The sequence below is a fragment of the Lissotriton vulgaris genome, chromosome 6 (genome assembly GCF_964263255.1).
Source record: "Lissotriton vulgaris chromosome 6, aLisVul1.2, whole genome shotgun sequence".
Taxonomy (NCBI): domain Eukaryota; kingdom Metazoa; phylum Chordata; class Amphibia; order Caudata; family Salamandridae; genus Lissotriton; species Lissotriton vulgaris.
In genome coordinates, this window is record NC_141694.1 from 1,219,593,185 (window position 1) to 1,219,619,416 (window position 26,232).

Sequence of the window (26,232 nt, forward strand, 5' to 3'; positions counted from 1 at the left end):
CGCTGCCTCGTAGAAAACTGATTGTCCCCATTTTAAAGGAAATGAATGTGAACAGATGTCGCCTAGCATATTTAGTACTGCAAAAAATGGACAATGTTTTTACTGTGGCTTCATTAATTGAGTATTTTAAACTGGTTTTTAAATTTAGGAAGTCGCTTCGTTTGAATGAACTGTAATAGTGTAAACACTATGTATTGTTTTTAATATCCTCCTACATTGATGTAATACTGTGCAATGTAAATGAAATATGATTGCTGTTGCTTTTATGGTTATACCTTTTTAGCCGAATAAAGTACTTTTTGACTTTGACTTTGAACTGCTGGAGTCTAAATGCTATCTTGGTTTGCTTCCTGGGGTTCCGAATTAAACCCAACAAGCAATGTGAAGGTGTCAGCTGCACTCGCCCACTCACACTCCCCCTAATCCGCTCAACCACCTCTGACCAAAAGCTACTGACTTCAGGGCATTTCCACACCAGGTGCATACAATTGTTGCCCTCCTTGTGGCACCTTAGGCAGGAGTTGGATCTGTCAGGGGCCATGCGATGTAGCCTCTCTGGAGTCATGTATGTGCGGTGCATATAATTATAATGACGTAATCAGAAACGGGCATTGCAGGAGACCATCCGTGTGAGTAAACCCACCACCCTCCAGTCTTTATCCTCCAAAGACTCCTCCAGATCCGCATTCCAGGTGGCAACCGACCAAGTGGAAGGGGACCCGATGTCTTCCCTCATGGCCCTATACAGTAATGAAACAACACTTTTGCCTGCATCACAGGTGAGCATGATGGCCAGTGTCTGTGTGAGGTGTGGGATCACTGGTTACATGGGCCATATTTCTTTCACTATGTTAACTAAAGCCACATACTGAATGTATTGTCCCTGCCCCAAATCAAAGACATTGCATGCTTGTTCGAACGTAATGAAGCTTTTGCTCGGATACAGGTCTGCAAGCACATTACAGCCCCCTTCGCGCTATGCCCTAAATGACATATTGGGCTTCACTCTCCTAACAGGCGCGATATCCCACACTGACAACTCATGATGAAACAGAGCATATTTCAAAATTTGCACTGCAAACAATTGCCTACACATGCACAGTCTGTCAGATCACGTATGGCGCTGTGCTGGGAATACTAGAGCCCTGTAAAAGAATGGACTGCAAGTCTAAAATCTGTACTCTATCCCGGAGCAGTCTCTTTTCCCAATTGTCCTCCTCAGTGACCCATTTTGCTGCATGTTGCAGTTGGGTGGCGTAATAATAGAGCTCCATTCGTGATGCCTCAAGTCCACCACACTCATAAGTGCGGTTGGGAGTGGCGAGAGCCACTCTACTACGACAGCCTGCCCAGTACAGACCTATCAAGATAGAGTCCACCACCTGAAATATTGGGCTAGTGATGGGATACAGGACATTCTGTAACACGTAGAGACAACGGGCAACACCACCATCTTGGCTATTGCTATTCTACCCATCGGAGAGAGCAGAAGTGCATGCCAGAAGCCCCCAAACCCCTTTAAGGAGTCTATCAGCTTATTAGCGTTGTGCTACAGTATCTGAGGGTCCCCACCGGCCACCTATATGCCCAAGTACCTAATGTGCTTCACTTCCTAATGTAAGCCGACGTTGGGGAGGGAATCCACTGGATCATTTGCCAACCGAGCAAGAGGGAATACCAATGATTTTGCTTTGTTGAGCTGCAAACCTGAGCAACTGCCAAACTCGTCCAAAACCTTTAGGAGCTTTAGGACTGACTCCTGTGGAGCAGAGACATAGAACAAGGCGTCATCGGCATATAGAGATATGACATGAGAGGTCTTGCCTACTTTATTGCCCCAATAGCTCATGTGCCTGCGCATCCATATTTCCTGTGGCTCTATTGCTAACACAAATAATATTGGAGAGAGCGTGCATCCCTGACGTGTTCCTCTCTCCAGATGCCACTCGCTCGATCTGCTATGTCCCAAGTGTAGCCTTTTCGGTGGGAGGAGTATTCGGAATCCGTACCCAACATCTGAACCGCGGGCCAAAGCCTGCCACCTTAAGCACCTCCATCAAGTATCCCCAGTCTACCGAGTCAAAAGCCTTCTCCAGATCTATAGAGACCAAGGCTAGATCTTCATTTCTACCCCCACTTCAAGTAGAATGTGTTAAGCGCCTAATATTCATGCTTGTGCTGTGGGAGGGTATGAATCTGCATTGCTCTTCGGGCACCATATGCGGGGCGAACCTGGCTGCTAAAACTTCACACAATATTTTTACATTTGAAGTTATCATTGACAGGGGTCGATATGAGGAGGGGTCCTGAGCCTTCCCCCCTTGCTTGAGAAGCAGTACAATTTCCCTACCATGCATTGACAGGGGTAGCGCTTCTTCATATACTTGTCACAACTGCAGCAGAAGCTGGACTGAGTAAGTCTGCAGAAAGGCTACCGGGAACCCGTCCGCCCCACAGGCCTTGGCACCGGGCATAGCCAGGAGCTCCTCCTGCATTTATTCCGCTGTGATCTTAGCGTCTAATTCCGCCACTGCAGAGGGTAAGAGCTACTGCAGCGCCAACCCCGACCATGGGAACATATCGTTCTGCCATAACTCTGGGGTCTGCAGTATATACCCTCTGTAAGTAATGCTGGAACACCGAGAGGATCCCGGTCCTAGTATACTCAAGGTCCCCCCCCCCCCCCACCCCCCTTGGCCAGCAATACACTAACAGGGGGGGAACGCTCCCTACGAATAAACCAAGCCAGCAGACGGGCCAACTTATCACCATGTGGGTGTAGTAGATGGCATCAGCGCGTCGGGGTATATTTATACAGTCTAGTCCACAGGTCAGCTTTACATTCAAGTTGTTTCCACTCCATCTCACTCACCAAAGTATCAGACAGGCTCCTTGCATGTATGTCAGCTAAAGCTTTCTCCTCTTTATCCAGCTCTCCTAGTAGCTGTCGCCTTACCCCGCACACCAGGTCATGCTAGCCCTGCGTCACACTTCCTTCAAGGCTTCCCACTCAGTGGCCCTACCAGTGGGACACCCCAGTTCGTTGACAAATAGTTTGCTACTGTCTTTTATAACGTGTCCTTCCCACAGCATCTTTGGGCAAATCAGGAGGAAATCTGAAGTGCCTCGGTCCCTGTATACCGTACCACACATCGGACAGGGGAATGGTCGGATAAAAGCCCGCCAGTTGTGCACCTCCACTTCCGGGAAGGCCGGCACTCCAAACACCAGGTTTCTAGCCAACCTGTGTTGGGTCCCGTGGATAAACATCCCTTAAAGTTAAAACGATTGTAAACAAAATGTAAATGTTTACTTCATAGACACACAACAAGAAACCACACCTTTTTTACATTTATACAGATGTCCTTGTTCAACACAGAACATATTTCCATGCTTGTGGACTTTTGACCTTGATAATGACACTAAACTATTGACTTTATCTGGCACCCATTGCTTTTACTGAAATATAATGCACAACTGACCACTTTCAATTGCACAATTATAACAATATTATACCTTGGTTATTCCTGGATGATTATGACATATGTATGATCCAACTCAAGAAGTATGCTATTAGGCGAAGTACAAAGTGACAGTGAAAGTTAAAGTAAAAAGCAACAGTTTCACACAGGGGACTGATTAAGTAGGCAGACACGATCCAAGACTCACCACAATTAATGGCCATTATCTCAGCTTTGTCTGAATTATTTTATTAGATTTTAAATAATGTGTTTGGTAATTTTATTATTCCAGCTCCACAATTGTTTAATATTATCGTACTTTGTAAATATTTGTTTTATCGATTTCATATATATACATCCAAAATAAACATGAATGATGAGGACCCATCATTATTTCAATTCTAGTTCCAAAATCTGGTGACCTGCTCAGGGCCTAGGGTATACAAAATGGGGCACAACCCAATAAACGGTTTATTTACTGTTCGTTAACAAAATCCACCCAGTAGTGTAGCACAGCAGAGAGGTACCCCTTAATGATAGATATACTAAAAGAGATACAGGCGTTTCACTCAGTAAAACCGAATCTAATGTCTATCCATTTAAGGTAAAAAAAACTCTACTTGACAGACACCCAGAAAAATGCACGTCTGTATGTATCTGAGGTCTACAGAAATAATAGAACAACGTTATGTAATCTACGGTAAACAAACCTTGGTGAAGCGCAGAATGAAATGTTACAGGCTATTGCAGAATACCCATCGAGAACTACAAAACAAATAAATACCTGGTGAGTGCATGGACTGTAGATGGGCAGCAAGACAAAGACCAATCTGTAAGGCTCAGGCAGGAAGGCTCTTTAAGAAATGATATTTAAACAACAAGAGAGACAGGGTAAAGCAGATTACTCTCACACCCCATAGGATAATCTTTCAGAAACAACTAGAGAGTATCTCAAACTTCAAAAAATAAAACTAGAGGGTAAGAAGAGGTAAGACAACCTATCACTACCACCACCACCCGTAAGTGCACTAAGCCAACAAAGACTGTGTGAATTTGGGATAAAGGTAGTGAATTCCTAGTGAGGAAAAAGGAACCCTCAGGCACCCACACATGGTCGGTAGCCGTTTGTCTTCATCGGGTTCCAGTTTTTAGTCAGTGCAAAAGTATGACATAAAGGTGCAAGTTAAAATGAGTATAGACCACTCCCCCTGCGAATACTTTTAATAGAGGGGTGATTCGAACTCAATTAAAAACAAAGTGAAAGAATCGGACACATATGGGTTAAGTCAGTTTGAACCCACTGTCCTAAAAAAGGGGGGTCGACATGTTTCAGCTAAAGAGTCCTTATCGACTCCGCATTCCTCAGGACCAATAATATTTTTTCTCACCTTGCGGGAGGCACACACTAAGGAACCTACTCACACTTGGTGGAAAATTGTTCGTTAATACGCGTTTACCAACTTGGAATCGCTGCACGCCCTCTAATCTCTGAGGGAAATGGAATTCTGTTTATTTTTCAACCATCTTCCTTAGCGCATGGAAGGAGAAAAACTTCCACCTTCAGGATTCGGTTTATCCTGTAGCCCAACTTCCTGAGCACGTGGTGGGGGAAAAAACTCTTCACGCCAGCCTTAAATCACTGGCGACTCCCCGCTTGTCCACCTACACTATTTCTCTTCCACAGCCCGTATACGAAATGAGGCATGGATTTTGACGATGTCACTCAGCCACTCACTTCCTCAGTCATTGCACCAAATGTGAAGCAACTCTTTTCAGAAACCTTGCAAAGCTGAAGTTATTTAAATAAAAGAGCACATCCAGCTGGGTAAAAACTGAGATTCAGAAAAAGTTACAGAAGCCATCCATATGCATGGCCAACATTGCCCGGACAGACTCCAAAATGTTTTTAAAGCATATAGCACTACACTTGAAAGAATATGCTAAATGAAAAACTGCTATATACAACTAGGCTTGGGAACACCCACATGTGTTTTCAAAGCAGTAGAGTATTATTGCATCTTATTGCCCTAAAATGACAGTGTGAGACCTCAACTACAGAGGATGTAGAATTGCTCCTGATGGGTAGCCTTAAGATGAAGAGGTATTTTCAATCTGGACTTCACCTATGTTTTTCCGTGACTGGAGAGATAGCAACATGGGTCAGATTAGCTCCTGCCATGAAGCTGTGCTGTCCATTAGTGGTAAACAGTGGCATTGATACTAGGGAGGCAGAGCAAACACGTTTACGTTGGAAGAAAATGACTGTTAGGATAGGGACTCCCATCACTTGTGAAGAGAATCTGACTTAGACAAATGAAGCAGTCACCTAGATTCTAGATTGATCACACAACCAGGGTTTTATTTGAGGTGTTAAAGTAGAGATTGTGTGTGCTGCAGTCTACTCTCTCTTGTCTGTATCTCCTGTTGAGGGACTCCGCACATCTGCCATTATTCTGTACTCTCTTTTGAACTTAAAGGGTGAGTGGACAGGGGAGGGATAAACTACTAGGGAGGTGAAGATGTTTTCCAAAGCGTGAGGATGGTGGGAGGACCAAGGTGTAAACCTGCAGTGCCCTAAGAGTGACATGACCATTGTGAATTGTCAGGTTCATTCAAACGACATTGTACTGTCTCTGCGAAAGGGGGTAACTCTGTCAAGAACTGAACTTGCAACAAGGACACGCACCATCAACTGATTTTTACTGTATCAATTGTTAAAGGCCCAAGCCGCAGGCAGACCATTCTCAATGGGAGTGGACCCACCCAATACCAGCCATAGCACACCAACAAGGGATAGGGCTTTCAACAACCAGTATAACCGAAGGAGAAATGACAAAGGCTTCTAGAACTTCCCAGTCATTAAGAGTAGAATGTTCTAAATTAGAAAGGGACAAATACCTTTTCGGTAACAGTGCAGTTTAGAAGATGTCTTTACATAACAAACGTTAAATTATTGAAGCAGGAAAGGTGGACCAGTCATTCTTGGTCCTGTCCACTCCATTGTCTTCAGTGGAGCTCCCAAAATTATATTGTTTTAAAGGAAACTATATCAATATACAAGTCTTTTAAGTGTAATCAGCCAATCTCACAAAATGTTGCTTGAAGGTAGCATGGCGAGATTTGCTGTTTAAGATGAGCATATCTAGGGAGAAAAACCAGTGGAGTAACTGCCAGTAATTCCTACTTTTCTAAAGTCTCTCGGACACGGGTAGGACCCATTTTTACTTCATCTCAATTTATCAATGCTTGGCTTATCACGACCACATAGACCTAATTGTCGGTGAGGCACACACAAAGGAAGATTCCAACTATTTTTGGGAGAGAAGACATTCTGAGTGTAATTCCCAGTTTAGGCTGACTGCTGCTTACTGATGAGATACTAGGCAACACAAATAAAAGCTTGGTTTGCTTCACGATCTCCGTGCAGTGACCAATTAACAGTTAAAATTACATCTGAAACAAAAGATAAAGTGGAGATTTGTTATGTTCAGACTTACTTCAATTATGGACAATATCTAGGCACTGAATTCATCATAATGACCGATTAAATACCCCAAATCCTTTTAACAATTACTTCAAATCCAGTGCACTTAATCGAATGATTTGGAGTCAGACCACAATTGTTATATCTGCTGAAATTATTCTGAGATTACTTTTGAACATTTAATGTAACTTTCTGCTTTTTTTTAGATAAAATATTAAGGCAATCATTCAGAGAAAACAGTTTGCACACAATTAAAGAGACAACCATGTTATGCTTTTCCATGAGTAATAATTTTATTGTAAATAGGGCATTAGATTTATGTCGCATGTGGATATAAAACAAAAAAATGTTAACGAAAAAAGAAATTGTATCCCTCCCATGAGCGCACAGTCCCTCTAAATTTTATACTTCAAAAACTTACCCACTGGTTGGGTGGATGGGGAATTGTGTTAACCTCCGTTTCATGAGGAAACGTGTCCCAGCAACAAAGTACAAATTAGCATATCAACATACAGTCAAATAAGAAAATACTGGCCATATGTGTTTGTGTGTGTGTGTGTGTGTGTGTATGTACGTATGTATATATATATATATATATATATATATATATAACAACAGTGGCTTATACAACCAGTCCAGTCAAACCTCACACTTTCAGAATATTTCAGTCCATTCATTCATTTTTCTTTTTTTAATCTTTTTATTGTTTTCAAACACAAACAACAGACATAAGGATGAACCACCACATTTACATAGAGCCCGACATCTAGTAATGAAGGGAACATTGACACTATTCCGGCAATCAAAACAAATCAAATATTCAGAATCGACCAGTGGCGCAAGGTCCCCTCAATAGACCTACCAATACGGTGTCAAGCCCCCCCGTATAATATACTACTATGATCAAAAGTACTGGGCATCAGGTCTTCATTCAACTCCATCTACAGGTCCACCCTCCCCGTTTAACCACCCACCCCGCCGCCGGCGCTACAACCAAAAGACTAAATGCAATCGAAGTACTACCATATTGTTTGGATTTCATAAGTGTCATCACACCAACAGTACCATTAAGTATTCTGATTATCACAGGAGTCGGGAATCGCCTCACATGCTGGCACCCCAATGTCTAAAGGAGTCTGTCTACTGGTTTTCTTCCTCGGTCAGCGCGCTTGTCTCTGAGTCAGTGTCCAGATCTGTCATCCGTAGCTCTGACACCAGGGCCTCCCTAGCCCGCGCCGCCTCTAGTGCCTTGTCGTTATGGGACCTATGGGCCTGCTGCAGTCTAACTGAGCTCTCGCTACTAGCCCACATGAGTAATACTGCCTTCCATCTAGGGTTGCTAGGCCCTGCCGCTGCCTTCCAGTGAGATGTAATTTCCCTCTTGGCCAGCAAAAATCCTAAGTCTATAAATTTGCTAGTCAATTTAGTTTTGCTAGTGTGTGGAAACCAGTGTAATAGGCAAGACCCCTTGCCCGGAGTAATCTGTCGCCCGTTACTCTACAGAGTAAACCAGTTATCTCCTCCCAGTATGTGCCCAACTGCGGACAATCCCACAGCATGTGCAGAAAATCCGTGTCCCATAGTCTACACCGGAGGCATAGTGGTGTGTTAACCTGGAAATACTGGTTAATTTAGCCGGCGTAAGGTATGCCCTGTGAAGTATAAAAAATTGGATCAATTGGAACCTAGCATTTCTAGTGCCCTTCCATGCTCTTTTAAGTATTTGTGTCCAGGCCGTGTCGGGTATTTCTTTATTTAAGTCCGTAGCCCATTGCTCTCGTAGCTTCTGCAGCGGGTTCAGCCCCTCTCCCAGCATACGTTTGTACAAGCAAGTAACCGCTTTATACGTGCCCACTGCCATCACCACATATTGGCACGCCTCGCTTGTTGGCGGTTCAGAGGGGCCAGTGCCCCAATGCTTCTAGCTAGCGGCAAACAGGGCCGTGTGTATTAGGAAATGGCCTCGCGGTAGGCCAAAAGTCTCTTGCAATGTACCGTAGGGCAATAGTGCTCCGTCTTCAAACAGATCACCCACCATCTGTACGCCCAGTGCCTCCCGCTCCGCGAGGGCAGACCAATCCCCACCATGCGGTAAGGCCGTGCACATGCCCAGCAGTATTTCCGGAGCGTAAGGTCGTTGCACCCCAATTCTATTGTGGAATCGTTTCCAGCAATGCCTCAGGGCACACTCCACTGTCGACAAACCAGTAGTCCGCAATCTCTGCTGCAGGACCATAAAGGACAGAACATGCCGCGGCGCATCTGGGTCAGACTCCCTCTCCGGTCCTCGAAACTCCAATGCCACTGCCTGAGTAAGGTGTTGGAATTGTGCAGCTAAATAATACAATTCAAAATCTGGGACGGCAAGGCCCCCTTCAGCTCTTGGCCGTATCAGAGTATCCAATGCTACTCTATGCAGCCCTGCACCCCAGATAAAGCCCCCCACCACAGAACGGAGTTGCCGAAAAATTGCAACAGGTATTCGTATTGGCAGGGTCCGGAAATAATACAAGAGCCGAGGAAGAGCCACCATCTTCAACAGCGCTACTCGACCCGCCACCGACAATAGTAGAGTCCCCCAGAAATGCATGCTACCCTTCAGCCCCTCAGCGCTCTACCTATGTTGCCTTCAAGGAGATCTTCCTGAGTATGTTACACATGCGTCCCCAAATAGGGGAGACACCTAGGTTCCCACGTCAAGTCAGGTGGTAGTGCAGGCGGGTCACACGTTCTGGTCACTGGAAATATGCAAGTCTTCGCCCAGTTGACCCGCAAGCCCGAGATATCTCCGAACCGGCTGAGTAGGGAGCGCGCTCCCTCCAGGGCCTCCCCCGCATCTCTCAGAAACAATAGGAGGTCATCCACATACAGTGATATATAGATCGGCCGATTGTTAAGTCGCAAGCCTTGGAATGCCCTCTCCATCCTAGCGCGCGCCACTAAAGGCTCCACTGCTAGGGCGAACAGCAGCGGGGAGAGTGGGCAGCCCTGTCTTGTACCCCACCCCACATTGTAAGAGGAGGAAACAACTCTACCAACCCGCACCCTAGCGGTCGCCGATGAATACAATATTTCAGTCCAGCGGACATATCCTTCTCCAAGTCCCAATGCTTTCATGACTCAGAACAAATAAAGCTATTCCAGGCTGTCGAACGCCTTGGCTATATCAACTGAAAGGACCATCGCCTGCCCCTCTGCTCCATAGTCTCCATCCAATATTCGTATCAGCTTGCGTACGCTGCTAGCAGTATTGCGAGTTTGGATAAAACCGGCCTGATCAGAGTGGACTAACCGTGTCATGAAGGGGAGGAGTCTAGTAGCTAGCACTCCACTCAGTATTTTGTAATCAGTTGTGAGCATAGACAGAGGCCTATACGCGGTCGGATCAGTCGGAGATTCTCCTGGTTTAAGGAGGGGAACGATTACAGCCTCCCTAGTAGAGGTCAGCAGTACCCCCGGATGCCAAGTAAGCTCTATGATTGAAGCACTTTAAGCGCTCCACAACCACCGCTACTGCTTCCTTCCGGGACTGGACCGTGTCACGCGTCTCAGAACCGTCAGAGTGGGCTCTCTCGCCCTCTCTAAGGGCCAGTTCGCCAGCCTCGATTTCCTGTAATAACAGCTTCCTTACCCCCACCCACTTAGCAATACATATCCCGCGAACCACCACTTTAAAAGCGTCCCATTCCAGGGCCATTGTCGTGGCCGTGCCTGCATTCTCCGCGAAGTATTGCTCCATCCCAGCTCCGCTCGAAAGGCCTGGTCCTCCAGCATCTCCGGATGCAGTTTCCAGGTCGGTACAATAGGGCGCTCCGCAACCCAACAGAAACTCACAAGTAACGGATTATGGTCCGAAATGGTGCGCGATAAATATTCGCTACCAACCGCCGATGATACCAGGCCAGGATTACACAAAATCTCGTCCAGCCGCACATGTAAATCATTCAAAGCCATAAAGTACGAATAATCTCTATCGACCGGGTGCTGCGCTTGCCAAACATCAATAAATCCCCAGTTATCTTGCCACTGGGCCCTGACCTTCGCAAGTTTATGAACCGGAGCTGTGGGTAGCGGAGGATGGGACCTGTCCATGGCCACATCCGCAATGGAGTTAAAGTCCCCCCCGTCAATACTGGATTCGTATAATAATCCGCGAGGGCAATAGACAGATTCTCCCGGAAGGGCTCCTGCTCCACATTAGGAGCTTAGACACTGCAGAGGGTCACCTCCCGCCCATAAAGGCGTCCTCTAACCACTACATAGCGGCCCTCAGAATCTACCAGTTGATCAGTCACCTGGAAGGGGACCCCAGCCCTAATCCAAATCAACACCCCTCTTGCAAATGCTGAATAATTGGTGTAGTAAAGCTGACCTCGCCATCTGCGCTGCAGGGCAAACCCCTCTGTTCTAGTCAAGTGAGTCTCCTGTAGGAAGGCTATCTGCGCGCCCCTACGCACCAAATAGGAGTGGACTTTGTATCTACGCTGCATGGAGTGCAATCCCCGTACATCCCAAGTCACACATTTCACATCAGGTAATGGACCCATAACAGTAATGCAAAAAACACAGAAACCGTCCCTTCCCCCCTGGCTGCCAGGTAACGGGCCTACAGTACAGATGCACAAAACACAAGAACTCTACTTTCCCGCCTAGCCGCGCTGGCAGGCATTGTCCCCCAAGCAAGGCAATCCTGTCCCCCAACAATCCCGCCCCACCCACAACAGCACCCTCCCCCCCCAAAGAACAGGCCCCAACATAGTGAACCCCATCCAAACTAACCCAACCATGTGCCTCAAACGAAGTTAAGGCAGACTAACTGGGATCATTCGGTGGGGGTGGACAGAGCCTAGCAAGTAACCTGTGGATAATCAAAAGCGCACTAATTGTCTGCCCCAGGACACCCCAAAAATGTAACCCCCCCGCCCCATAACCCCCCACCTTTACTGCCGCATTCCCCACTCATTCAAAATCAGCCCGGGGTCCCATTATTCCGTACATCCAATGCACTATAGGAATCCCCCAACAGTGATAATCATCTTACTACATCTAGCCACATCAGAACTCCCAGTCCCATTAAGAGTGCAAAGTCCACTCATCCAGCAGTCCGACCGCCGTTCCCAGTGTAACCAGCAGTAAATGTACACTGTCCGATGCAGAGGATTCTGCCTCTGATTGGCCCTTATCACTTACCAGGTCCGAGCCCGTCGTCGAGTTTCTCAGCAATTCTCCAGATATCGCCGTCACCGCATCCAGAACTCCCCTGCGCTCTACTGCCGTTTGTGAGGTCGAGGGCTTCCGTAAACCCCGGCGCCGCAGTCGCTGGGATGTGCGGGGCCGGGAGTCTCTAGCCAACTCCCGCACTTCCACCTCCCGACCGTCTTTGCCAGCCCTGTAGGATTCCAGCCATGCCCATTGTAAAGTTGAAACCACACAATTAAAGTTGTAAGTGTAGTTTATTAAAGGAACACAGGAGCAAGGTAGGGAACAACCTACACAGGACTTCTTCATCAGCAACTACCATAGTTGCTAGGGAGGGGAAACTAGGATACAGTAGAATACATACAGAAACATTCTAAAGGAATTAAAGGGCAACATAACACATCTTCCCCTTTTATAAATGGAGAAAAGAAGGAAAACAAAAAATAAAACAATCAGCAAACAAAGTCTTCTAGCCACTTGGGTTTAGAGCAAATGCGTTTCCGGTTTACAAATACATCACTACTACATGGAAGTTCATTAACAGATGTTGAATTGAAATCATGATTCGGTGGAATAGAATCAAAGGTAGCAGGAACACTAGAGGACGGAACTGACCCATCTATATTGGAGAGAGGGTTTACTACATCTGCAATGGGAGGAACATTAATTACATCGGAGGAGGAAGGGTTTGAATTGGAGGAAAGATTTTCAGAAACACTAAAACCCCCATGATCCTCACAAGGAGTAGAATTAGGAGTGGTAGTACATGATGGATTAGGAGAAATAACAGAGTCATCAGTTAGACGATTTTTTCCTCTGTAGATGGCAATTCTTTTAAGATTCCATACTTTACCGTCGCTAAGAAGGACAGCATTGCGAAGTATTTTCTTGACCATAAGAGGTTCAGAAAACTGGGAATCCCCCTTACGGACTTTCCAGGGTTTTTTCACCTTAACCCACATACCAACATTAACATCGGCAGTGCTAGAGCAACATTTCTTATCAAAATTTCTCTTATACTCTAGGTGTTTATCTATAACATCAGATCTGACTTTATTCATGCAAATGTCTAAACAAGATTTTTTGTGTAACCATTTGGGATTACATTTAGTTCTGGCAACACGACCTCTCATTATCTCAAAAGGAGACATTTTTAAGGCATCATGAATATTGGTCCTATAGGACCAGACAGCTTTGAAGGCTGAGGTTTCCCAATCCTCACCATTTTGTACAGCTATTTGTATTGCATTCTTCAAGACCCTGTTGAACCTCTCGCAAAGTCCATTACCACTTGGGTTGTAAAGAGAGGTAGTCTTATGGACAATACCAACACGCTCAAAGTAGGATTTGGTTAATTTGGACGTGAACTGAACGCCATTATCACTAATGACTTGGTTGGGCAGACCCTCTTCAATAAAAACTCTGTCAATAAAATTCAAAACGGAAGAAGAATCAATCTTGTCTACAATGGTGATATTAGGCCATCTAGAAAATACATCAATCATAGAGATTATAAATTTATGATCGTCATCAATTGGTCCCATAATATCTATGGCAACAGTATGCCAAGGACCTTCTGGAATCAAGGGTTCACACATGTCGGGTCTGAGCGTGTTGAGAACTTTATCAGAATTGGCACAAGTGACGCATTCGCGAACAATTCTTTCTGTAAGGACATCAATACCTGGCCACCAATACCACAGTTTAACATTTTGTTTGGTTTTTACAATACCACAATGATCTTTGTGACAGAGGTCAATAATGCTTTTCCTTAAAGAAGAAGGAGGAATGGCCTTTTCACCTCTAAAAATAGTATCATCACACATACAGTTAGTTCATTTCTAACCTCCCAATAAGGCTTAAGATCGGACGACAAATCTTTCTTATCTGTCCAACCTTCCCGAATGAAGGAGATAACAGAAATTAAAATATTGTCTTTAAGATAATCATCCTTCCACAACTTTTTATCTATGCAAAAGGGATTACTATCAAGAACATAAGCGACATGAAGGGAATCCCACTCATTCACTTCACATTCTTGTAGGTCAGTAGGCATCCGGGAGAGAAAGTCAGCAATAACATTGCTTTTACCAGGTAGATATTCAATTTTAACAGTAAAATCTGAAAGAAACACGTTAGTGTTAGATTCCTTACCTTAGAATATCCCCAGGCGTCAGTCTGGATCCGGAAACTTTTGCGTAGCAGTATCCCTTCGCGTCGGTAGACGTCGTCTGCAGGCGTCCCCTGCGGCTCCGCGTCAGTCGTCGGCGTCGTGCGCCGTGATGACGTCGCTGGAGTATATAGACGCCGCCTCCGCGCGCTGACGTCAGTTCTTCTTTTTTCCGCGCCAGTGGACGCAGATCTGAAGAGCAGTACTCCGGTCTTTTGACCAAGTTTTTCGTTTGTTATCTCTCTAATTGTGCCTGATAGGATGCCTGGGTTCAAGCACTGTGATGACTGTGAGCGCACGATGTCGGTCACAGACCATCACCGCCTCTGTCTCCGGTGTCTGGGCCCCGACCACGACGTGGACTCCTGTGTCGACTGCCGGGCCCTCACCAACAAGGCTAGGCGGGAGCGGTCCCGCAAGCTACTGGAGCTCCGGGTGTCGGCCCCACGTCGGGACCGGGAGCGGTCCCGGTCCGGCCGGAGGTCGAGAGAGCGTTCGAGGGAGCGGTCGCGGAGCCGCGCCGAGCGTTCCGGAAGTCGACACCACTCGTCAGGCTCATCAGGTAAGAAGCACAAGAAGTCGGGGCGTCGTCATCGTACCCCCGACTCCCCCCGACGCTCGCGCGATGCGGCCGGGGGCTCGGGTGACCCCAACCCCGCGGCTCCGCGAGAGTCGCCGGCGCGGCCTGCCTCATACCCTCCGGTCCCTGGGCATGGCGCGACGCCTGAGGAGATCGAGGCGTTCCTCATGGCCATGAGGGCGCTCGCTTCTCCGACGGGGCCTACGGCGCCTTCGGGCCCAGTGCTACCGTCTGGGGGCCCTGGCGGTTCGGGTGTCCCTGCCTCGGCGCCGTCGGGTGCTCCGGCCCCGGCGCCGCCGACGGCTCCGACCCCGGCGCCGCAAGGGCCTTCGGGATCGGCGCCGGCTGGTCTTCCGGCCTCCCCGGCGCCGTTACCATCGGGGTTACCCCCGACGCCGCCCCCGCGCGGCGCCGGTTCTCCGGTGCCGGCTCCGGCCGGCGGCGGGGTTCCGGCGCCGGCTCCGGGCGGCGCCGTCCCCTAACCTTCACTGACGCCGGACGCGGCGCCGGACGGGCGTCGCTCGACGCCGGTCCCGGCGCCGATGGGGCCCATGAACCCCGAGGAGCCGGTCTACATCGTTGACTCCGAATACGGAGAAGATGAAGAGTTCGGTGAAGGTTGGGAGGGGTCCGAGGACCCTCTGTCACGCGAGTGCCAGTATGACCCGGACTGGACAGGTGACTTGGGGGATGCCAGTGGTCTGGACGACTCTCCTAACCCTGGTTTGATCTCTCCTCCTTCCGTGGCATCGGTGGAGGGAGCTGCCTATTCTGTGGTGCTGATGAGGGCTGCCAAGGCCTTACACCTTGAGCTCCCCGTCGCGGCCGTGAGGCCTAACATCCTCACCGAGGTCTTCAAACCGCAGTCATGCCCACAGGAGCCACTGCTGCCGTTTAATGAAGCCTTGTCAGACGTTCTGTTGGGCACGTGGTCCAGGCCCGCTTCAGGTGCGCCTGTTGATCGGAACGTGGCCAGGCGCCACCGTCCTTGTCCGGACGACCCCAAGTTCCTGTCTACCCACCCCACCCCTGAGAGTCTGGTGATCCAGGCCTCGACCTCCCAGTCCGCATTCCCGTCGGCCCCGCCCGACCGGGAATCCAAGAGGTATGACCAATTTGGCAAGAAGGTCTTCTCGTCCATTAGTTTGGGCCTGCGGTCTTGCAACACCGCTTGCCTCTTGGGCCGCTACACACACCCACTCTGTGTGGGATACGGTCGCGGAACTGCTGCCAGAATGCCCCATGGAGGTGCGGGCAAAACTCGGTCAAGCTGTAGCTGAGGGCCGGGATGCAGCGAAATATTCGATACGGTGTGGTCTTGATATGACCGACTCGCTGGGCAGGGCTATGTCAACGACGGTGGCGATTCGTCGCCACGCCTGGCTGAGATCCGCCAATTTTTCGGCTGATGTCCAGAATACCTTGATGGACATGCCGTTTGATGGCTGTCACCTGTTCGGTGACAAGGCGGACCACGCGCTGGAACGCTTCAAGGACTCCAGGGTCACGGCCAAGTCCTTGGGTCTCTCGACCCAGCGTCAGCAAATGGGTTCGTTTCGTCCCTTTCGTGGCCAAGGAAGGGGCGCCCCCACACGTGCTGCCAGCCACGCGCCGCAACAATCCTTTCAACGCGGTGGCGGCCGTGGAAACCGCCGTGGTGGCGGTCGGGGACAACGGCGGGGTCAGACCACACCTTCCCCCGCAGCATCTACCCCTAAATCCTCCTAGTCCTTGCTTTCGGCCCCATGTGACGCCAGTGGGTGGCAGGGTTCGCCATCACCACGCTCACTGGCGCACGATCACTTCGGACAGGTGGGTGCTGCAAATCGTCCGAAGGGGCTACTCCTTCCCCTTCGAGGCCTCTCCTCCAGCCATGCCACCGCAGAACCACCGTGTGTCGGGGGACCACTTGACGCTTCTGCAGGAGGAAGTTACGGCCCTCTTGGCCAAGGGGGCCATCGAGCGCGTTCCTGGGCCAGAAGTAGGGCGTGGTTGCTATTCCCACTACTTTCTGGTGCCCAAGAAGGACAAGGGGGGCCTACGTACTATCTTGGATCTAAGGAACGTCGACGGCTTCCTCCGGAAGGAGAAGTTCAAGATGTTGACGTTAGCTCAGGTCTTGGCTGCTCTAGACCCACAAGACTGGATGGTAGCGTTGGACTTGCAGGACGCCTATTTTCACATTCCCGTCCTGCCGGCCCACCGGCGTTACCTGCGGTTCACGGTAGGCCTGGAGCACTTTCAGTTTATCGTGCTCCCCTTCGGCCTTACCAGCGCCCCACGGGTGTTCACAAAGGTGATGGCGGTGGTCGCAGCCCATCTGCGCAGGTTGGGGGTTTCAGTCTTCCCCTACCTAGACGACTGGTTGTTGAAGGCGGGCTCGCCCCAGACAGTCGTCCACCACCTTCAGATGACGGCAGACCTCTTGCACGACCTGGGGTTCTCCATCAATGTGCCGAAATCACACCTGTGTCCCTCTCAAAAGCTCCTTTTCATCGGAGCGGTTCTGGACTCGGCGCAGTTTCGGGTTTATCCTCCGGAACGGCGGGTTTGGGATATTCAGGCTTTGGTTCCCATCTTTCAGCCGCTATCCCGAGTTTCGGTCAGGTTGACGCTGCGGCTGCTGGGACTGATGGCTTCCTGCATCCTTCTGGTGCATCACGCCCGGTGGCGGATGCGGGCTCTGCAGTGGGACCTGAAGTTTCAGTGGGCACAGCATCAGGGTAACTTGTCCGACCACGTCTTGATCTCGGAGGGCACTGCGAGACAACTGCAGTGGTGGCTTACGGACCGCGATTGGGTCAGGGGCAAGTCCCTCTCCCTTCCCCAACCGGAGCACGTTGTCGTGACGGACGCGTCCCTCCAGGGCTGGGGTGGCCACTTGGGAGAGGCAGAGATCAGAGGCATCTGGTCTCCGGAGGAGTCCCGGCTCCATATCAATCTGTTGGAGCTGCGGGCGATTCGTCTGGCACTGAAGGCATTCCTCCCCTTTGTCAACGGGAGTGTGGTGCAGGTGTTCACCGACAACACCACCGCCATGTGGTACTGCAACAAACAGGGCGGAGTGGGGTCGTGGACCCTTTGCCAGGAGGCTCTGCGCCTCTGGCAATGGCTGGAACGTCAGGGCGTGACTCTGACGGTTCAACACCTCGCAGGTTCTCTGAACGCCAGGGCGGACGAACTCAGCCGTCGGTGCTCGATGGATCACGAATGGCGTCTGAACTCGGACGTGGCGCAAGGCATCTTTCTGCAATGGGGAGAGCCTTGGTTAGATCTATTCGCCACAGAAGAGAACGCGCAATGTCATCAGTTCTGCGCGTTGGAGTTTCCAAGACGGCACTCGCACGGCGACGCCTTTCGGCACGAGTGGAGTTGCGGTCTGTTATATGCCTTTCCGCCTATACCACTTCTGCCCAGAGTGCTGAAGAAGATCAGGCACGACCGGGCCCAAGTTATCCTTGTGGCTCCGGACTGGGCTCGAAGGTACTGGTATCCCGAGCTACTCAGCATGTCAGTCGGTCCCCCGATCCGCCTGCCCCTTCAGGAGGACCTTCTGTCGCAGCAGCAGGGGTCGGTCCTCCACCCGAACCTGTCCAGTCTCCACCTCCATGCTTGGAGATTGAGCGGCGGCAGTTGAGGCCATTTGACTTGCCTCCTGAAGTCTGTGATGTTATTCTGGCAGCCAGGCGTCCCGCCACTAAGTCGGTATACGCCTGTCGTGGAACAGATTTGTGGCATGGTGCACAGCAAAGGCTGTGGATCCTCTTTCTGCCCCTCTTTCGGAGGTTCTTCTGTTTCTTCTTTCTCTTGCCCAGCAGGGCTCTGCTCTGGGCACTATCAAGGGCTACCTTTCTGCCCTTTCAGCCTTTTTGAGGCTTCCTGATCAGCCTTCTTTGTTCAAATCCCCGATTGTAACTCGATTCTTGAGAGGCATCACTCACATGTTTCCACCTGTTCCGTTTGTGATGCCTCAGTGGGATTTGAACCTGGTTCTAACTTTCCTGATGTGTGCTCCCTTTGAGCCCCTTCATTCTTGCCCTCTCCGTCTCCTGACTTTAAAGACGGCTTTCCTGGTTGCCATCACCTCTGCCAGGAGGGTGAGTGAGCTCCAGGCTCTTTCTGTCCAACCTCCTTTCCTGTCCATTCATCCTGACAAGGTGGTTCTGAGGACTAGACCTTCTTTCCTGCCCAAGGTTGTTTCGGCCTTTCACATCGGGCAGTCCATCACCCTCCCTTCCTTCTTCCCGCCTCCGCATCCTTCAAAGGATGAAGAGCGGCTCCATCGTCTGGACCCAAAACGTGCGCTTTCATTTTACATGGATCGCACTCGCCAGTTCCGGGTGGATGACCAACTGTTTGTTGGCTACGTGGGTGGGAAGAAGGGACGGGCGGTTTGTAAACGAACCATCTCTCGATGGGTCGTCCTCTGCATCAAAGCATGCTACTCTTTGGCTCGGAAGGAGCCTCCTGTTGGGCTGAGGGCCCATTCCACTCGGGCCACGGCGGCTACTACTGCCCTGGGCCGGGGAGTCCCCTTGCAGGACATTTGCCAAGCGGCTACGTGGGCCTCGCTGCACACCTTTGCGAGGCACTACTGCCTGGACAGTCAAGTCCGGAGGGATGGCTTCTTTTGCCGTTCTGTCCTCCAGGACTTTCTGGTGTAGTTTTGTATTGGTTCGCAGACCCACCACCGGGGTTGGTATTGCTGGGGTATGTATTCTAAGGTAAGGAATCTAACACTAACGTGTTTCTTTCAGATGAACAAGTTACTTACCTTTGGTAACGATATATCTGTAAGAAACATTAGTTAGTGTTAGATTCCTTACCGAACCCACCCATCCTCCCCGTTCTGCGAACTGATACCTAGGGTTAAGGTCATCCCTTTCAGGGCCCTAGTTTTACATGGCACCAGTGTTGGTTCTCTCATGGCTCTGCGTCATCTGGCGCGGAAAAGCTGTGTGCAAAGAACTGACGTCAGCGCGCGGAGGCGTCGTCTATATACTCCAGCGACGTCATCACGGCGCACGACGCCGACGACGGACGCGGAGCCGCAGGGGACGCCTGCAGACGACGCCTACCGACGCGCAGGGGTACTGCTACGCAAAAGTTTCCGGATCCAGACTGACGCCTGGGGATATTCTAAGGTAAGGAATCTAACACTAACTAATGTTTCTTACAGATATATCGTTACCGAAGGTAAGTAACTTGTTCATTAGCAGGTCCACAGCCACACTAAAGTCGAAAAACCAGAGAATCACTGCAAAAAGTGGGGGTAACCATAGGAAGCAGACCCTACTCTCCTACAGTCCCCAACTCCAAGCCTCGGCACAAGGAATAGTAAAGCGTGTTTTAGAGCTGGTGTATTCTCGTTTTATTTTTCACACTTGTAAATGTGCTGTCAGGGGGTGCAACGCTCCTCCGCCATAGTGGAGGAGAAGCTGCGGAGCTTCGGCATGCGGAAGAGCTCTTTGCGAGTTTAAGGTACCAATCCTCTATCCCAGAGTACTGACCAGTGGAAATATGCTTTCAGGGTGGGAATCGGTAGGTAGCCAATCAAATATAATACTTGTGTAGGAATAGGGTTTGTGTACAGAAATCAAAGAAAAAGAAATGTACAAATAGATGTGTGTCAACTTTACACATGCTTGAAATGTTGCAGCCACATGTAAGTAAAGCCCTTCACAAACAGATTTCCGACTTCAAGTGTAGGGCTTTGTTAATTTAGAGGACCAGTGAATGACATTTGCTCTACAAATTGCATTCAAACATTTCCTATATCCCGTTAAATTGATTTAATCGTATACTGATAAATCTCATGGTTATTTGAAAAATGTATTCTCGGGTGATACAACTTGTTGCTTTAGAATGACCATTCTAACTTGTTTTTTTTCAGATTGCTGAAAAGCTGAGGCAGGCACTCGGCCGCTTTCCGTTGATGTAGAAAATGACGGAGCTCTACTCTAAAAAGACCTTGAAAGTGCTTCTTGCTAATATGGAAAGACAAGAGAAAGCCGTATTTGTCCTCAAACGTTTCAAAATGAAAACATGTAACAAAAATAACAAAAAAATCGAAAAAATATGCTTATAAAAATGCAGCTGGTTATCAGATTTATTTTTGTATGCTGTCCTCCGTGTGCCTTTGACCCCCATGCAATGACCCGAGTTAGCATTGTCGCCTTTCTTTTTCGTCACCAGGGTCACCATGTACTGATTGTTCTGCAAAAAAATCAAAAAGTGCAATACTGATTTTTGATACAATTTCCTAATAATGATTTTTATGTATCATTTTAAGAACAAGACTGAAAAATGGAGGTATGACGTTTCAAATAACTTTAAAAAAAACTATGTTTTTCCAATATTTTCCATTTCAGTTCCATATGCTCGCCTTACAATCACGAGCAGTAACTGGCTTTTCTCTCTTGTAGGCCAAGTTACTGTTCTTCATTTGGTTGGTCTGTTTACTTAATTGCAAAGAACATATGTGATCTCATAGTTTACAGGTTTTAAAGAAAAATTGTAAACTAATGGCAGCTGGTTAGAAAATTGGGAGTTTTCAGAATGCTTGATGCATGATATATCTTCTTCCCTGTTAATTCTTCTGGTGCCCTTCTGTGGTATGTCTTGGACAATGCGTACTTTCAAACAACCTGCTTGTCTGTAAAGAAACATGATCTATTTTACCTCCACACAGGTTTGTCCTAAAAGAATTTCTTAACCTCAAATGCTTGAGCCATATGATTTTTCAATCGAGCAATTTAATGAATTCATAACATGCACAGAGGTGGAAGAATTGTAGTGGAGTTTATATTCTAAAATACCAGCATTTGTTTCAGAATACACCCTGCATAGATAGTTGCCATTTTGGAAATTAAATTTTATATTGCCCTGCCATACGACAACATACTACAGAGTATACTTGCCAAACTCAAAACTCTGGTGTGAATAACATTTTGTATAGTTGCAATTGCCTTTATATATCTTTGCCAAGATGCTGTCCATACCAAATATAAACAGTGCCTTAAAATAACAATTTTTTTATAGATTCCATCAACCCTTTTCAGTTGGCGTGGATGGGCATGAAGAGTTTCATATACTCACTACTACTCAAAACCTGTATATCAAGCTATATTAATTTTCCGAATTTGGATGTATAGTACAGCACTTCTACCACTCAGGCTACGATTGATTTCTTCCTAGACAGTTAAACTTGTATTCAGGTCAGTTTTGCTAAAAGGATTCCTAGAAATAGCTCTTCAAACGAACTGGTGTAGGTTTATAAATCTGTGCCTATGAATATAAACTGTTGAGCTTTTATAAAAATGAATTGTCTCAATTTACGCAGTGGAAAGAATATATTTGGGTATATTTTTTATATTGAGATTTAATGAGAAATTTTCCTCCAAAGGATCCAGTAGCTTTCGAAATGCATCTGCGGTTGTTATTCTATCCCTGATAAACTTTGACAATGGGAAGTAAAAGTGTGTATTTGTTAGCAGAGAACTTGAACACAAAATCTTCAGCCCTCGATTATAGATTTAGCTATCAGCAATAAAGAATTGCTCAGACTTCCATAGAATGAATTACAGTAGTAACGTTTTAGGAAATACCCTGTAATGCACAAGTTATGAAATACCTTAAGCTTCAAAATAGATTTGAGGGTTTATTCGATCCCCAAAAGATTTTGGCTAAGGGAAGTAGAAGTGGGCCTTTGTTAGTAGATGGTCGGAGTTCAAATCTTCAGTCCTCGATCAAAAATGTTGTCCCCAGTGATAACATGTCTTACAGACTTTAATAGTATAAAGTACAGTGGTACACTTTTTAGAGAAATATGATACAAATGATGACAGATTTTTTTCTAATTTAGTAAAGAAATGAGTGACCATGTGTTGTTGTTGCCCCAACTTTGACAGTGCAAGCAGGATCGCCACTTAATTTAAACTAATACAATCTCTTCATCAATGAAGATAGTTTTCATGGTTTTGGTGGTGGACCACAAGTCTAAGCTGCTCTGTGGTTCTCCTTATTATCACACTTTTTTAACTCATCTCTAAACTTCTCCTCCATTTAAGGGGATATCGTAACTGTAGATTAAGAAAGCGCACTGTATGAAAAATTATAAGCATAGACAATCTATAAAAGATCAACACTTGCACCAGGAACATAACTTTAGTACTGGGGAAAACCAAAAGAAATCTGAAAACCTGGCTGGAGGAAGCAGCCAAAACAGTACAAATAGTGTATGAAATCAAAGTTTTAAGATTTAAAAATCTTGGACTCTGCACCACTTGGACATCAGTGCAAAGTTGCTATCACAATTCAAACTAACCCCTGTCCATTTCATAAACATTTACGTGGGCCTCCAAGAAGCTTTGCTTACCATGGGAAGATAAGGCAGCTATTGAAATATCCAGAAAGCAAACAGGCCAAATCGCTCACTTCCAAAGCACAGGATAGCCACAGCAGTCTTTAACCATCAGTAAAAGCCAGAGATGGTGGATTTTGCACATTGCATTTCTTCTGCCACTTAAAAAAAATCCTCTTCAAATGGAACTATTACGTTGTCCTCTTCATTTACACATGAGGCTTTTATCTTCTCCTCATGTGTTGTTTATCGATTTTCTCCTTACAGTTTTGATTTATGGGTTTTGTTGATTTTTAAAGAAAGTTGCCAGTGATTCCTGTTTATATTAACCAAGGCTATTTGGATTTGCCTTATCAGCCTTTAGCTTAAATGCTGCAATTGTGGTGCTGCACCCCACCAGTCCCTATCAACCATTTTACGTAATAATTTACAGTTACCTTTGGGTTGCGTGATAATGTATTTTAGATATATCCGCAGCGCTCTTAATGTTAAGACTATGCACACACTTGAGCTATCCCAATCATCCAACTTTGAACACCTATTAGATTTGAGCATCCTGAAACGTCTAAATTGTAGTTTGACGTTGATATTCTTCAATACTTCCTTCACATAAATGAGGCCCCGTTTAATGTGGAGCCTTAGGTAAAGGTGTATTCCATCAGTTATATCCAATCATTTATGTACTTTATCATGTGGCGAGAGGAGGCCTTACCTGCCACTACAGTCTTAGGTCACACCTTGGTATTCTGTGAGAATAGAAACATGAACTGTAGTTCTCTATACAGGTTATTGTGATCGGTGCTAATTACTGGTATAGTAACCAAGATGTCATATGGATCCTAGAATACTTAAAACAATTATTAAGTTAGTACTTGCAATTATTTAAAAAAAATAATACCAGGCTGTAAAGTGAATCTGAAGCTGCCCCTTTTAAGACGGTTTGTCATGCAGCAACCTTCTCCAGCCACAAGCCCTCACTTCTCTTTGAGAAACTTTGCTCTTCACTGGTGTAGCTGAGTCTGGGTGGATTTGCCTTCACTGATAAGGATTTCCATGATGGAAATTAACAATTGCGCTTGATAACTAATAGAACTGGACAGCAGCGGAAAAATCAAAGTATGCATTAACTGGGCACATTCTTAATTGCAACTTCTCGGAACTGTAAAGACTTGTTATTCAAGTCAAGTCTAGTCCAAATATCTTTATTCGGCCAATACATATGACTGTAAAAGCACAAAATAATAACATTTAGCATTTGTATTCTTGAATCTTTATTATCTTTATCAGTACCACAGTATTTGATTAAAGTCTATTGGTGGTATTCTGTGGTAGCCTAAAATGGCCGTCATGTACTGAGTCCTGTGCTTCTTGAAAGCTGCCTATTCACGTTTTGATGAGTGCACAATCATTTCAAACATACTTGCTTACATTTCTGCATATGTTTAGGTTTTGTGTAAAGTAATACATAAAAGAACACCCAACATTTAAGCTAAGCAAAGATTGTTCAAAGAGGGTGTAGAATTATCAAAAGCCCAGGTGTAAGCACCACCCCATTCAAATAGAAGTTTAATACCACATTACAGATAAAAGAAGGAATACGTAACACACTCGTTTTGATGGATAATTATATACAACCTTCTAAACAAAACAGTCTGGACTTAACACACCAATTTCGAAGAATTATACTTTATCTTTCAATTATGCACAGATTTAAAAGAAGGGCACTTCAGTTTGTTGAAATCTACATTTACTTTATAAACAGGATCACGTTTACACATTGTGAAAACACATTGTAAGAACCTCCTAATAAGTATTCACATTTCATTACAAGAATGATGAAAAATAAGGCTGGTGGAAAAATGTATATACACAAATAACCAAAACATAAACATGCAAAGCTATAATTGACTGCCTGATTTGGCAAGATTTGGTGTGATATCACTTCCTTTCGGTATCTCAACGGATCCTATACCTTTTGTATGTACAAAATGCTGAATTTTTTTCACGCAAAGATGCTATATATTCCTATGCAAGGTCTCATTGCTTCCTTCAATAGATGCATACAGTCTAAAGGAACAATAAAGTGCTTATTCTGCAGGGCCTCGGGTGCCAAGCTGCCTATTTTAGCAATGTTAGTTTGGCAAATTTTCCTTTGCAGGCTGTGAAGAATATCCTGTCTGCACGACAGCCATCAAAATGAACACCTTTAGAGTAAGACATATTGCTTTGAGTTCCAGCTTATATACATGAGGTGTATTTTCTGGTAGAGACCGGGAACATTTTGCTGTTTATTATCCAGATAGCCTTGCCATCTCTGAGAGGATGCATTTGAGAGGCTCATTTATCCTGTCTTCTTCCCTCATAAAATGTATTGCCATGATTAGCCAGCCACGCAGTCCTTCTGCCTGGTGACAGTCTTATCCTACTGATCCTCAGAAGCTTAAATAATTGATCATTGAGACATTAGCATCCTCATGTGCAGCAAAGCATTAGGAAACAGAAAAATACTGGATGACATCGTTACTAACAGTGGACAGAATGATATCCTGTCTTTCTACTGAGACTGGCACAGAATTGGTAATTGTTCACTGATAGACATAGATATTTCAGCAAAGACTGGATTGATCCCTTATATGTTCTCGATCTTTTGTACTTTACCACATCTGTCTTAAGTGTAGAAAGGAGAAACAAAATCCTTTGACGCGTGGGATAAGCAGCTACTACTGCTGTGCTCTTGGAGAACACTCATTGAGCCAAGTTTAGACTGAGGTATACGAATGTTAACTGAGGTGGAGTCCTCACTAGAAATCTGAAAAAAAGTCCTGTGAGTAGGTAGCAGGGGAACATCGACAAAGGCATCCTGCTGATCTCTCACTGAAAGTAAATCACATATTTATTTAGAGGGAAATATTTATCGAAGAAATAAGATTTTGAATGACTCCTTCGTAATAAATTCGACTCATTGCTGATCCAATA

General features: G+C 46.6%; 1 protein-coding gene across 2 annotated transcripts in view; it reads left to right on the forward strand.

Moving 5' to 3' along the window:
* Window positions 1-22,214, forward strand: part of SNX9 (sorting nexin 9) — a 798,250-nt gene extending 776,036 nt beyond the window's left edge. For both annotated transcript variants that reach the window (XM_086927315.1, XM_086927314.1), the window contains one exon: window positions 20,788-22,214. In XM_086927315.1, the coding sequence (XP_086783441.1) occupies window positions 20,788-20,835 (48 nt within the window). In that variant the 3' untranslated portion in view covers window positions 20,836-22,214. The remainder of the gene's footprint in view (window positions 1-20,787) is intronic.
* Window positions 22,215-26,232: the final 4,018 nt, after the last annotated feature.